At 37.8% G+C, this 15,959-nt stretch overlaps 1 protein-coding gene across 1 annotated transcript in view; it reads left to right on the forward strand.

Annotated features, from left to right (window-relative positions):
* Positions 1–9,721, forward strand: part of shc3 (SHC (Src homology 2 domain containing) transforming protein 3) — a 100,088-nt gene extending 90,367 nt beyond the window's left edge. Inside the window, exons 11-12 of the mRNA XM_052019889.1 lie at positions 4,734–5,029; positions 8,054–9,721. Of these exons, the coding sequence (XP_051875849.1) occupies positions 4,734–5,029; positions 8,054–8,182 (425 nt within the window). The 3' untranslated portion in view covers positions 8,183–9,721. The remainder of the gene's footprint in view (positions 1–4,733; positions 5,030–8,053) is intronic.
* Positions 9,722–15,959: the final 6,238 nt, after the last annotated feature.

The raw sequence follows: 15,959 nt of genomic DNA on the forward strand, positions 1-15,959 counted from the left end.
ATCATTCTTTCACTGTAAACCTTGGCCCAATCTTAGACCAGAAAGTAACAGAATTGGAGAAAGAATATTTATTAGTCGATGCTTATCTTATATTAAAAATATCATTTTAGCGCCTTTAAGGATTTTATTTTGTATTATTCTATTTGATGTCACACTAAAAGAAGAGAAAGACAATTCAACAACTGTAATCAGAGACAAACATTCATATGATTCTTTTTGAGTATTGATCACTATTGTGATGGGAATGTAGAAAAGAATAGAACAACATTTGTTGATGTTACAGCTAGTCTGAATAAGCACAAAAAAATTCAGTTACTGAGTCCCCAGGTTGTTAGATGTACTAATTATCCCCTGTAATGATTTAGAAGTAAATGCATATCATTTCAAGTTTGTTGTCCACCCACCATGTATCAAAGAGAATGGTGTAAATAGATAGCACAATCTGCAGGTGCATAATTATCATTTCAAGGCGTTAACAAAAAGTTCCTAGGAGTTCAGAGAACCATTGAACTAACCTGTTCTTAGTAAGGCTATTTTATTACTGAATGTTTTAAAGTGTCAAAGGGAGTGTGAGAAGGGTCACAGCTGTCATGAACACAATGGACCAAATGGTCTCCTCCTGTGCCAGAAATATCTATGATTCTGTAGTTATGAGTGCAGGAGGATTGGATTAATCCCAAATGTTCTTGCTGCACAGGGTCTCAAAATATCATAATCCAGCTCTGGCAGAAACCCTCAATGTAGGTTCAGCTGTGTGTAGGTCCAGTGTGCACTGGTTAATGAAGGGCCTCCAACATGTAATCTATAAAATCTTGATTATGGGCTTAGTGCGAATAAAGCTGGATGCACCTTTTCTCCGTGTTATTTATTTTTCTGGATATGGGTATTGCTGACAGGGCCAGCGTTTATTGTTCATTCCTCATTGTCCTTGAAGAGGTGGTAGTCTGCCAACTTGAATTCTGGTGAAGATATTCACACAATACTGTTGAGAAAGGAATTCCAAGATTTAGAACCAGCAATGTTGAAGAAACTGTGAAATATTTCCGAGACAGGATGGTGCGCAACTTGGAGGGAAACCTGCAGGTGGCGTCGTTCTCATGCACTTGCGGCCCTTGTTCTTGGTTGATGTGTTTGGCAGGTGCTGTCAAGGTATCCTAGCTGAAAAAGTGCAGTACATTTTGTAGATGGTACACAATGCTGTCACAGTACATTGGTGGGAGAAGGATTGGATTCTCAAGGTGATCAATCAAGGCGTAGTTTTGTCCTGAAAGATGTTGAGCTTCTCCACTGTCATTGGAGCTGTATATCCAGGCATTTAAAGGGTATTGCATCACACTCCTGACTTGTGCCTTGTTGATTGTGGAACGGCTTTGGGATGTCAACAAATGTCACTCACTACAAATACCCAGTCTCTGACCTGCTCTTGTAGGCACAGTACTGGAATAGTTTGGATAGAGGTGTGGCTTTTTCTGGAGTACAGGTGTTGAGTACTACACCTGGGACGTTGTCTGGTCATGTAGTCTCTGCTGTATTCAGCGCTGTCACAGAAAATAAATCAACTTGGCTGAAGACTGACTTCTATGATGGTGGGGATGTTAAGAGGAAGCCATGATAGATCATCTACTCATTACTTCTGAACGAACATGATTGCGAATGCTTTGACCTTGTTTATAGCACCTTGATGCTAGGCTCTGCCATTATTGAAGATGGGATGTTCCAGCTAGCTGTTTAGTTTCCACAACTAGGTTGGTAGGACTCCAGAGGTTTGATCTAATCCATTGGTTGCAAGATCATTTAACAGAGGGGTCTTGGGGTGCAAGTCCATAGCTCCCTGAAAGTGGCAACACAAGTGAATAGGGTGGTGAAGAAGGTGTACTTCATGCTTTCCTTCATCGGTCAGGGCACTGAGTATAAAAGTCAAGAAGTCGTGTTGCAGCTGTATAAAATTTTGATTTGCCTTCAAGTAGACAGACACATGAATATGCAGGGAATAGGGGGATATGGATCATGTGCAGGCAGATGGGATTAGTTTAATTTGGCATCATGGTTGGCACAGACATCATGGACTGAAGGGACTGTTCCTGTGCTGTATGTTTTATGTTCCAGCACTGCCCTTTGCTCCCTGCACAACAGTGTCCAGTTGTTTCTTAAATGATTCTAGATTTCTTTTAGCAGAAAATTATTCAAGGAACTGATTTCTCATTCCATGAAATCAATTTTAAAGTTATCTTTTACCTGTTTATTCTTGTGTTGCTTATTCTCATCCATTCCCAAGTTTTTCCTTGAATTTCACAGCTTTGAGCATTTTCAGTTTCAGTGAGGTGTGAGTGATAAACTATTGCTCATCCCTTTTTACCCTGACTTTAAGAATCCCTCATATTCTGCATGGCTGAAACTCCATGTAGGTTGGACTTTATAGAGACAATGGGCATCCTTAGCAAATTTGATGTTCATTCCTACCAAGTCTGGCATTAATGAGTATATAGATATTAACGAAAGACATTAATGACTGATATGGATTTTTATAGCAGTTGGACTATTAGCAGTAATTTATTGAATTCAACATTACAGCTTGCCATCATGGGATTTGAAGTGACAATCTCAGGATTACTATCTGAGTATCATAACCACTGGACTACTATATCCTTCAGTTAGGAATCTTTCATATGTAGCACAGTGCCACAAGTTATAACAACTTTGAATCCTTTCTTCATGCCTAGAACTAAGGTCTCATTTATAACAAAGTCAAGATATTTACTTTGAAGCCCTTTTTAGAAGAAGGCACATTTTCATGTCTTTAAAAATATTTCACGGCAGCAATTGTTTAGAATATCTGTGACCTTGTAGTTATTATAGATTTCCAGCCTAGCATTTTCACCACTTTTCGGACTGTACTCTTACTACTGCAGCACTACACTTATTTTTTGCTGTTATAATTTTTCTCTCCATCAATGTCCTTTTCTAAGTCTCTCTTTGCCATTCTGGACGCATGTTAATTTATTTTTGTGTGATCTTACTTTCAGTTTAGTGAGTTCTGTCTCTCTTCTGCCTCTAGGAGTTAGAGATCATGGTGACCAGGAGTAGGTAGTGCCTGAGTCAGGCATGAAGTTGGTCACAGGTCTATATCTGAGCTGATGTAAGGCCCAAGTATTTGAGGATGATGTCTCATTTATCTACTGTTGATGAGCTGTGGGAGCCAAGTGAGTGCTCCCCTGCAACTCAGTAGCTCCGAGATAGTGGAAAACTGGCTGGCAGTAGGTGGGAAGGCAGGGGTTGGGGTGGCAGTGGATGGTTGTGTGGACAGTGGGAGGGTACAATCCTAACCCTAGATCTGCAGCTATTTTCCTAACCTTTTTTCTGTCTGTGGCTTTTACAATTACCAGTTCTAAACGAATGCTGCCTTTCATAGCTTCTCTGATGCACTGATTGATGAAATAGACTAGCATTCCATTTATCAGCTCTGTCTATTAAGCCACTATTTTCTCAGCTGGTGCCCAGGATTGATAAATGCTAGTTTCAAGGCGGAAGTGAATTTAGGGCAAACAACTGTTAAAACCCTCGTAATATGTTTATCCTGAATAACTGTTCAATTTTTCTTGGCTGTTGCTGCATCATCTATCTTTGTGTCCTCTGCTGTGGGGCTCCCATTGTACTCTTTCCCCATTAGTCAAACCACAATGTCAGTAGTTCCAGGTCTTATTTAAAAGAAAATCAGGAGGACAAGTTGTTCAGGCAATATAAGAGGTGTTTGTCCCTTATAAGGTGTTTAAGGATTCCATTACTCACATAGTTTTCTGTTTTCTTCTAGTTCCTACATACCATTGCAGGGTGAAGCATGGTGAGAAGGAACTGGATGTTCATGATTAAAGTTATGTTTTCATCAGAGTTGGTATTCATGTGAACAATCAGGGCACAACCAGCTCTCATAAACAGCAAAGTGATATAACAAAGTTATTTGTCTTAGTAATAGTGATTGGTGGATAAATATGGGCTAAGTCACCAGATATAATTGCCCTGCTGTTTTGCAAAATAATGCCAAGGGATCTTTTGCATCCACAAGAAGAAGTAGACAGAACATTAGTTTAGAAACTCATTCAGATGATGTAAAACTTCCTCACTTCTGCACTGGAATGTCAGTCTACATCTTTGTGCTCTAAAGCTGAACAAACCCAGGGCCTTCCAGTTCAAAGGAAGGAATACTTCCAGCTGAGATATGACTGATGCTAGTTTGATTGCTGACAATAGTGAGAATTACACCCAGAGTAAGACACCAAAGTACAATGGCTTCTCATTGATGCACCATAAACTGTGGTATTACATGTGCTTTGTTAGAGTTACTAAGATTACTTCCTGTAATGAAATTTAACCTACATAGGTTAAAAATGTGTCCATGGAAGAAATACCAATTAGAGGAAATCTTCATGAATAGAGCCTTAATGCCATTACAAGAATTAGCAAGAGTAATTCCTACACATTATGGATCTTTTCACTTACAGAGAAGCTAGATGAAACACCTCTAAAATATATCTCCTGTTAGAACATGCTCTTAGCTTTCAATATAGAAAGGGTCAAATCCATTCTATTTTATTGAGCTATCTTTTGTAAGGTTCCTGTGTTTTAGTTCATCTCTAGACAGCCACAAGTAATCCTGGAAAATGTGAGAAAGTGATGGAGGAAAGCTGCCCAATGGGAAACCTAATGGTATGTTTCTTTCCTGTTTCCACTGTAACCAGAACCATTTGAAGACGCCTTGAAGCATCAAACTTGCGAGCAGTTCTCAAACAAAGCTTCACCGGTTCCGAGTGACAATCCTCATTTACCTAGGACAATCATAGATGCAATGAAGGAATGTCTCGAGGAAGAACCATGGTTTCATGGAGAAATGAGCAGAAAGGATGCAGAGCAGCTTCTGTCAACTGATGGTGATTTCCTTGTTAGAAAAAGTACAACCAATCCTGGATCCTATGTATTGACTGGCATGCATAATGGCCAAGCTAAACATCTTCTCCTGGTAGACCCTGAAGGAATTGTAAGTAATTGTATTAAATTGATATGAGATTAATACTGTCATATCCTCAAATATTGGAGCAAATAACTTTGTTCCATTTATTTGGAATGTCCTTCTGGGGAAACTTTATGATAAAGTAATGTAGAGATGTTGAAGGTGAATTACTTACTGATAAGAATAAATCCAATCCATAAACAGTTTACTTGATAGTGTTGAGGCAGGATCTATTAGAGCAGATCATGTGTTACAGTCTGTGTTGGTATGTCACAGGCATGTCTCAGCTAATATGGATGGCCAAGTGTGCAATTTGTCTGCATGTTTTCAGAGAGAGGCAGTGGGCAGCAGCAGTATAACGTGTTGTGATTCTCTTGATTATCTGGCTTTGTCTGCAGAGAAAAGAAAAAAAGGCTCGAACTTGATTTCAGTAACACATCAGCTAAAAATAGTAACATTTAAGCACAGGAGATTACTGTGTCATGTACTGAATCACATACCATTTATAGGGTTTGATACTCCTATTAATATTACTTCTGACATTATCACTTACATCTGTGTTATAAGAGCAACCATATATATTCAGCACAAAGTGAAGATACCTTGCAAGCAATGTTTTCTGCAATGATACCAGCTTCTCTTTTATAAAATGTGCATTTGTACATAAATAATTACTTGCAAATAAATAATTAGTGCTTATAATGATAACCATGGAAATATCCAGAGTATAAGCTCTTTGATTTGATGGGTATCTCCTCCAATATTCATCTTACTTGAATATGTCATAACAGCTACCACAATTCTAAAAGTATTTCCTTGGCTTCAAAGTACTCTGGGACCTTAAGGTGAGAAATGTTCTTCATAACTATAAGCCCTTTCTCTTCATTAGATGGTCTATTTTAATCTTTCATGATTTCTATTCTGTGGTAAGCTATTTTATTATTTCATTCCATTTCCATACTTAAGTTTGCATTTAACCACCTTCATCTCAAAGGCCTTCCTCCCAAACCGCCAGCTAATGCTCTGGGAGATTGAGACCTCTTTCAAACACAGTGACAATCTCAGATGGTTTTAAGTATGCTTGGCATAACTTATTATGTGTTCTTTAGTCTTGCTCAATAGTCTCAATAGATAAATTGGTATAAAAAATAAAAGGGGCTTACAACATCTGACTTTTATAAACAAACTCATTCAAAGTTTCCCTGCCCAAATCTTCACCCACATTAAGTCCCACTCAGCCAACACCTCATCTTCACTGAGATACATTAATTCTCTATCGTATCATATTTGGAAATCTTATCTTCCTCCATGGATTCCTCACTGGACAACCTCTCATAAAAGCTTTACTTGTTCCCATGTCTGCCTTGATTCCAGCTCTTTTTACGTCCTATCTTCTGGCTTGCTGTTGATGAAAGCTTCTACTTCGACCTTGAGAACCCCACTCACCTCCTTCTAAAATCCCTTTGCAAGTCTTTTATATTGAGCATTGCAATAAAGTTAAGATTAGGTCATATTTCCTAACTCACTCTCCATGTCTTGGTTTTCTTTTTATTCAGTCACTATGTAAATGCAGGTCAACGTTGTTGGATGTCTCTTGGAGCACTGACATTTTCCCTCTTCACTTCATTAATAATACCATGACATTTCCTCCAAGACAATAGCTAAATGCCAGTATTGAATAGTTATGTTACAATAAACTTCACAATAGGCTGAATTTCCAACTTTGATGAGAATATAAAATTAACAACATAGAATTAAAAGCTCATTGTGCACCTGTCTAAATTTTATTTTCATGAACTTCAATGGAAATGATCATTGCCAAGTAGTTTAATGAGCAGACAACCTGATGTTGCCTTTTTTGCTTATAGACCTTGCTTAAGTTGGAACTTCCAGTAAAAGGATACATTTCATACCAGTAGGATTGAGCCTTATCTACGTTTAACACATTTCTAATAAATATAAACAGACTAATTATTTACTTGTGTGAAAGCCATTGTGACAAGGCTTTTTTTCTTCTTATCATACTGCTAAGTGTTGTTCTGAAATGAAGGGGGACAAAATGGTTTTGAGACTTATTCTCAAAGACATTCCAACATGAAGGATTAAAGCTATCCATTGCCTGGTTATAATGGCCTTTACATAAAATAAATTTGACTTTGCTTAATTTAGTTCCTAGAATATATACTTTCACAATGCAGCATTATTTGTTTAGGTACTAACTGGCAGTTTCCTCCCAAAAATCTGAAATACAAATTACCCTGAGAAATTGAACTAGTGTACCAGAGAAGCAGGAGACAGTCTTCTGAGGTTGGAATTGGATTATATTTTTGTATAATATATCAGGCATGTTCCACATTTGGCTCCAATGTTACTGGTCAGGAGTTACATGATGTTAGCAATAAATATATCAAGTGGAAACATATATTTCCTACTGTTTCTTATATCTCAATTAACATAAAATCTGACCTTACTGAAATGTTAGGACTATATTGTTCCAAAAATCCTCATTGTACTTATTCTAAACCTTAATTTAAACTCCTGGTAAACCTGTCGGTTTCACCATGTCCATGGTTTCCCCCTCTGTTTCAGGACACAAGAAAATAAGAGCAGGAGTAGGCCACCTGACCTCTCAATCCGGCCCTACCATTCTATATGATACTGGTTGATCTACCACGGGCCTCAACTCCTTCTCTGTGTCGGATCCCAATTGTTCTCAGTCTCCTCAATCTTTCAAAACGTTACCTGTCTCTACTTCAAATACTTATAATGAGTTAGCCTCCACAACTTTCTGGGTAGAAAATTCTAGAGTTTTACCACCCTCTACAAGAAAAAAGGGTGCATACCAGTAGCATAACTGTTCTGTGAACTACTACTTTGATCGCTGCATGCAGCATGAATATAAGTCAAATTTTCATTTTTCAAAATGCTTTAAATAGAATTTAAAAACAAAGTCATAAGCATACAAATTCAAGTAAGAAACTCTTATTTTAGTTTAGGAAATGCAATGATGTGTACATGCGCTAAAATTTTCATATTTGTATGTTTTTAAAGGTTCGGACAAAAGATCATATATTTGAAAGCATTAGCCACCTTATCTACCATCACCGTGACAACAACTTGCCTATAGTCTCCTCTGGGAGTGAACTGTGCCTGAAGCAATCGGTTGAGAGAAAGCAATGATTGCTAAAGCCAGTCATGTGATTTTAATAATCTCACAGAAATTCTTATTTTCTGGCTATTATTTAGTGGAAACAAAGAAGGGATCTCTAGATCTTGTGATAACTGTTTGATTTATGTGAAATGATGTTGTCTGGTTCAGAGAAAGTGGGTGTTTTACTTGAATTCTTATTGCAAAAGAGTGGATTGGACAAAAAGATGTTGTGAAGGTGTTTTATGTTTCAACTTGAACCAATATATTTCTAAGAGATATTGAATCATTTACTATTGTATAGATGAAATGCTGATATCTAGCAGTCATGATGCAGAAAATATATTTTATGATTTTTTCTTGATCTATTCAATGGAACATTTTACTAAAGAAGCACAATATTTAAACTGTTTAAAGGAAGACATTTAACTGAAATGACTTTAATTGCAGCTACTATTTTAAGGAACTACAGTCTTTTAGAAAAATAATCCAAAAAGTTATTTGGTGATGAACCTGAAATTGATGGTGTAGTTTATTTTGTCTTTACAAATTGTAAGTGAAATTCTATTTATGTTGTACTTATGTGATCATGTTATATGACTGCGATGTTTTTATCTGAATAATTGAGAACACATGAGAACCATAATAACAGTGTCTGCTGCTGAAAAGTGGTTATTACATGGGTTTTTCCACTTTGAATGGTTTTCATTTACTTGCAGACCATTTTAATTCTTTTGAGGCACCAAATGCTTTTGCACAGAGATAAGAACTGATATTGGTATGAAACCGACACAGTGTACATTTTAAATACAGCTGATGAAAAATTATTCTATTGTTAATGTTTTATTGATGAGGCAGTTTATCTGGCATAATGTGTGAATGGATGCAGATAACATGCTGAATACTCAGAGATTTAAACAATCAGAACTTACCACAATACAATTGTTATTTAAAAACAATTCTTGAATTTGTATAACTACTTTGTTCTGTGAATTGAATGACTAGCTATGTTACAGTTTTTCTCATGATCGTGAATTGTAGGTAACAGAGTATTTTGATGTAATAGATGCCAAACAATTTTCAACATAATTGCTTAGCAGCAAATCGTACTAGCTTATTAAAGGTTACATAAAATACGCACAAAGCCTGCGGTAGATTAGTTCTTTATTTAAATCAATTGGAAGGTTAAAACTTTAAGAAAAGTGCTGAAGCTAGTGGTTGTTATCAGTTGAAATGGCTTTTCTTATGATATTACTATACCAAATAAACAGCTACCAATCATGGACACTCTGACAAGTAGAAGTGAAGAAATCATTGACTAATTTTTACTACTTTTCTCAACATCATGGAAAACTACCATCAAGCTTAGCACAAAATTAATGCACAGTATTTGGCAAATATACAAGTTGTCATCATATTTAACTCTTAAAACACTAGTATTGTGCTAACAGCGTGGAGTTCATTTTTATTCAGCAGATTGAAGGTTAATAAACAATTTTAAAATACAAAGCAGTTGCTGAAGATAAGAGAATTCTTTTTCACAGATTCAGTCAGGCAATGCTGAATTTCTAGCTGTGCTATGAAAAATGTGCCTTTTGATCAGATAGTAATGTGTATCTCAGAGGCTGCTGATTTGAATATAAATGAATTGCGACATTTTTTCACAAACTATGTTTACATTTGTATCTGTTGATTATTACAAAAATTGTATGACTGTTGGCAATAAAACAATGATTATGTGGTAATTTTGTTTTTATTTATAAAACTATAGAGAAAAAAACTTAATCAATATTTATTTCAGAAACCATTATTATTAGTAATGAAATCATACCAAAAAAAATAGCTGTGGAGTCATAACGGTAAAACGAATGGTAGAAATCTAAAATAACACTAGAAGTAGTTGGAAATGTGGAGCATGTATTTTATCCCCTGTCTTTTGTAGTATTTGGCCACAAAATTCATCTGCATATTTTGTACTGGTGACAATTTGTTTCTAGTTTGGCATGTTGTGCACTTGCACATATTTGTAAAGTGAGTCCCACCCCCTATCATATTGTGATGGAAAATGCAGAAGAGGCTGATCATGCCATTGATCTTCGCACTGCCAAACTGGACTTCAAAGGGCAGTTAATTGCATGTATTCAATAACGTTGGAGACGCCTGATTTTAGCAGCAAGAATAGTCCCAAACTACCGAGATTTTGTGGGATAATCAGTTACTTACAGGTTAATTTCTGATTTATTTCTACAGGCTATTGATTTGATTTGAATAAAGTATTGTCGATATGCCAGATTTCTTTGGAGTCTGTAAAGTTGACAGGGAGTGCTTTTCCAGGAGTTCAAGGAGTATGTGTTGATTCCACTATGCTTGATTGCTGCCAGACCTGATACCTATGTAACTTTGGAGTGTAGGTGTTGGGGAGAATGAAGAGTTGAGATGATTCAGGACAAGACGCAAAAAAGAAGGGTGGAAGTGCAGGAGAGGAGAAAGGCCAGATCCATCATGGGCCTTCTAAAAGAAGTTCATTTATTCCCTTCTCATCAAGAGTGGCAGCAGTCTGGGCTGGTTGGATGATGAGCAACAAGGACACTGGTGAAATGGCATTATTGGGGTCACAAATGCTATGAGGATTGACAGCAGGATTGTGCTCCATGGAGCCATTGCCACTACCCAAGCAAAAGCCTCTGCAATACTTCAATAATACTTGCAATGTGTTGCAGATCACCCTTGAAATTTAATACCTAAAACCATAATGTGAATAATCTGAACTTTTATAGCTGGACACAGACATCATGTGACTTCTGGGCGTAACAATGGAAACTGAATCATTGACCATAGGCACTGCATCTTGGCTGGTTCCGCTAGACTACTAATGGAATTTCCTACCACTCCTGTGCTTTAAAAGATGTGCAAAGTTAGAGGTGGATTCCTCATTGCTCCTTGCACCAAGCATTTTATTCCAAACCACTGCTATGGCTGCAGGTTGCTTGTGCTCAATCACTCACCGTGCACTAGAACGCACACTGACTGCGCATAACTTGGAATGTTAACTCAGGTGGCCCTGTGTTTTCATGATCTCCTTCTTCTGGTTCCTGCACCATTGCCCAGCTAGCCAGCTTGCTGTCCCTCTCTCCAAGGGGAGGAATGGCACATGGCCATGATTGTGATAAGAGGTAAATGGGGTAAAGTTAGCCAGATACGACAAGAAAAAGTACTGTAGGAGAAGATGGAAGAAGGAAGTATGAAGGACAATTATGTATATGAATACTGTCATCTTCATTGATTAACCCAGCCACTGGTCAAGGTTTCAGCTGTGACCATTTCAATTATAAACATCTTCACTGAAAGTGAGGGGTGGTTGGGTGATGAAGTGATGCATGTGCACCTGCCTTCTGCCAATTCCCTACTACTTCCAGCAATTCTATGCTAATCCTTCCTGTAAGAGGGAGGGGAGTGTGTTAATTTGTATGATGCAATGTGTGAGTGACAGGGCTGTTGTATTTGAATAGTTTGGCAGTGTGTGCAAGTCAGGGATGTGGATGGGAAGCTTGCAATATGAGGGAGCATTTTGCCTTTATGAATGTTCAGTTTGAGTTCTGATTCATTGGTAGCTGAATGATGTGGAGTGCTGTATTGAACACTGTGTGCGGCTGGTGGTGCAGTGGGCTAAATGGATACAGATTAGTCCTCCAGTGCAATCCTAGTACCTATTTTCGAATGCCATAAATATATCTTATTCTGGTAAATTGACATCATTGAATGACATTGTTTAGAAAATAAGTTGTAATTATTCATAAAACATAGAACATTATAGCACAGTACAGGCCCTTAGGCCCACGATATTGTGCTGACATTTTAACCTGCTCTAAGATCTATCTAACCTTTCCCTCCCAAATAGCCCTCTGTTTCTCCATCATTAATGTGCCTATCTAAGAGTCTCTTCAAGTCAACAAAATTTTAAAATTATTTTACTACGTTTTTCAAAAAAAAGTTGTGGTTTGTGTTAAAAGGATATGATTTCCTACCTCATTTTTGTAAAAACAACCAAACTATTGGATGCACTGGTGCAGAGCATCTGGCCTGTGAGATGACTCAATCAAGTTTGCCTCAGTGAGCGGTAAGCCATCCATATGAGAAAGAATATGTTGTGGGGAAATAGGATTGATGGGATTGTTCTGAGAGCTGGCATAGAGTTGATGGGCTGGATGGCCTCCGTCTACATCATGAGAAATACAAGTCCCTCCATAGAAGTGGTTTGATAGCCATTTAAGAATGATGGGAGATGAAGATTGAGAAAGATCTTTATGTCCTTGTGGATGAGGTCTGGAGGAGCAGAAATTATCTCAAGAAGTGAGTCTTATGAAAGTAAGAATCCAGGAGAAGGAGTAGGCCACTCGGCCCTTCAAGCCTGCCCTATCATTCAATATGATCACGGATGATCATCTCTCTCTTCTGTGCCAGTTCCTCTTGATTTTTAATTCTCTGATCTTTCAAAAATGCACCAAGTTCCTCTTTAAGTATCTCCAATGATCTGGATTCCACAACCCTCTGAGGCAGAGATTTCCGGAGATTCACCACAGTCCGCGAGAAGAAGCTCCTCCACACCTCAGATTTAAATAACCACCCCCTAATCTTGTAATGACGTCTCCTCGCTTGAGATTCTCCCAAAAGTGGAAACACCTCAACATTCTGTATCATGTCCCCTTGGGATCTTGTAAGTTTAAGATCACCCCTCATTCTTCTAAACTCCAAAAGAATATAGGTCCATTTTTTTAACTACTTGTGATAGGACAACCCTCTCACCCTAGGAATTCCTACAAGTATATAAACATAAACACAGTCCTTTGGGGTAGGAGTGTCTAAAACTAGAGGGCATAGGGTTTAAGGTGAGAGGGGAAAGTTTAAAGGCGACCTGAGAAGCAAATTTTTCACACAGAGGGAGGTGGATTATGGAAAGAGCTGCCAGAGGAAGTGATAGATGCAGGTACAATTTCAACATTTAACACACATTTGGACAGGGACATGGATAGGAAAGATTTAGAGGAATTTGGATCAAATACAGGCAAGTGGGATTAGCTTAGGTAGGCACCTTGTTTGGCATGGATGAATTGGGCCAAATGGCCTGTTTCCAGGCTGTATAACTCTATTCCTTAATGACAATTACTAGAGATTAGAAGGTTTTTAGGTGACCTCAGTAATGTACATATAATTCTTAAAGGTGTTGTCAGGGTAAATTCATCGAGGCTGTTTCCCTTGGCTGGGGAGTCTGGAACCAGGGTTTTAAAATATTAACTGTTCCTTTCACTGCTGTCTTTTCCCAGCAAGTCTCCTGCAAATCATGACCAGGAGGAAAGGACATGACTTCCAAACACAGATTCTTTATACACTATGACCATTGTGTCTCCACTCCCAGCTCCAGATATGGTTGTGTGTACTAATGCATGCTTGGGTTTTCCTCCCATGGTCTGTTTATACACAGCCATATTTGTTCATGCTGGGAGTTTACTCCACAATTTCTTAACACACTGCCAGATGGTTGATTGTAATCTGCTGCTTGCCTTAGCTCTGGGAAGTTTCTGTCAACTCACGTGGAAGGTTTTTCAGATAAGTGCATACTTCTAGAAAATATTGTCATTTCTGAATGTCTACATTAAATGAGTGGAGTTTCTGGTCAATGGTGACCCTCAGGATTTGATAGTGGGGGACCTAGCAATGGTATGCTATTGAAAGTCAAGGGATTCTCTCTCCTGTTGGAGACGGTCATTGCCTGGCGCTCTTATTATGCAAGTGTTACATGCCACTTATCAACCCATGCCTAAATATAGTCTGGGTCTTGCTTCATGAGCTGCTGAGGAGTTGTGAATGGAAGCAAACATTGTGCAATCTTCAGCAAACATACCCACTCAAGTGGCATGAAATTCCCTTGACTTTCAATAGCATTTCCATTGCTAGGTCCGCCACCATCAAATCCTGAAGGTCACTATTGACCAGAAACTCCACTCATTTAAAGTGGATATTTGGAAATGACAATATTTTCTAGAAGTATGGATATCAATTAGCTGCTGAATATGTGTCTGGATTTCCTGCCTGAGATTAGACAGCCCAGCTCCAGTGGACCTCCATTTTGGTAGTAGGGCCACAGAGAACTTTGCACTGGAGCCTTGCCGGCAATGCCCCTATCCCAAAAATTGATTTTTAAAATGCCTCTGCAACCTACTCCACTTCTGGCATTTGATTCCATTAACGTCAATGTGACTGAATATCAGAAGCAGAATAGAAAGTACATGTGCTTCTGTACAGTGTGTTTAGCATTAATGGCTGAGCATGAGTTGCTCTATGAAAGGGATTCCATTTCTTTACTGGAAAACTTTGATTTTATTTTGAATTTCTGAACAGCAATTTTCTTGAAACAAGGTGATTTTTTTGCATTATTTTCATCATTTTATTAATATTTGTACCATTAAGTAAGGTAAGTAAGTTTGAGTCACTTATTTAAGACTGGCTCACTAATAAATTGATTTTCCACAATAATTGTGGATTCTTTGTAAATATTAAAGAGGAACTTCCTGAATTGCATAATTGGCATTCATCTCTACTTTTTAATCATGCTTAATAATCGTTAAATTCTGATTACATTACATCAGTGAATACAGTTAAGTACTGGTTATAAAGAGTTAATTTGACATGTCTTAAAGTTGTGAAGCATGAATTACAAATGCATGGCTTTCTTTTGATAGGAAACTAGGGTAATTTGGACCTTGTGCAATAGAACGGGCATTAATGAATCAGCAGCCTGCTTTACATATTTCTTTATTTTTATTTTTGCTCATTTCAGTAGAAGTCCAAGCTGAGAGAGATCTAAAACATGTTGGCAATTCCCTGACAACCTTCTTGTATCTTGCTTTGTCCAAAGGATCCCAACATGAGGCAATCAGATTTAAAAAGTATTTTTTATTTATCTTGCAGCAATCATAAAATAGTAACTGGAAATCTATTACAAAATATATGCAGTCATCCACTCTGCAAATGTTAAAACGATTATGATGTTATCAATGTGCTAATTTTCTATCGCTGCAACCAAGACATTTGTATATTATTTTCTGGTTTTTCTTTCAATGGTATTTACTTCCACAATAAGTTAAACTACCCAGAGAATTAGAAACATGTTTGTGTTATAGTCTGGATTCTATAGTTCAGGTTCCGCTGTGAACTGTTCTGAATTTTCCAGCCTCAAACTCTGCTTGCAGTTTAATATCTGGTTTGCAATCAGCCAAAAGCATTCTAATCTGGTGCATAATAATGTTCATATATTTCCTTATGACCTAGAAGGAGGCAATCCCATTGATGCCATTCCCCTTCTTATTTCCCTGTAACCTATTCTCTCTCCCATGTCCATTAACTACCGACTGATTCTCCTACCATCAACCTACACTACAGGCCGATTGTGATGTGGGAGGAAACCCAAGCAGTCCCAAGGAGAATGCAAACTCCAGCAACAGAAGACAGAATCAAACTTGTCGCACCACTGACTTTACCTTCATCAATATTGCTTTAATTGTGTAGAAATTCCATGTGATTTGGTTCTGATTTATCAGAAGGATTTTTTCAACATTTCTGAATGCAGTTTCTTTTTTCTTGTTATGAAACAAATTACTCTTAGAGTGAGTGCAACAGTGTCCCCCTCAGTTCTTGGAATGCTCCAGTACTTACCTCTCACCTTGAATGCATGGATCCTGATTCCCATACTCTATTTGTTTTAAAAGCTGACTTTCCTTGAGAGAGTGAAAGATTAGTCAAATAAAGGTTAAT

The sequence above is a fragment of the Pristis pectinata genome, chromosome 7 (genome assembly GCF_009764475.1).
Source record: "Pristis pectinata isolate sPriPec2 chromosome 7, sPriPec2.1.pri, whole genome shotgun sequence".
Classification (NCBI taxonomy): domain Eukaryota; kingdom Metazoa; phylum Chordata; class Chondrichthyes; order Rhinopristiformes; family Pristidae; genus Pristis; species Pristis pectinata.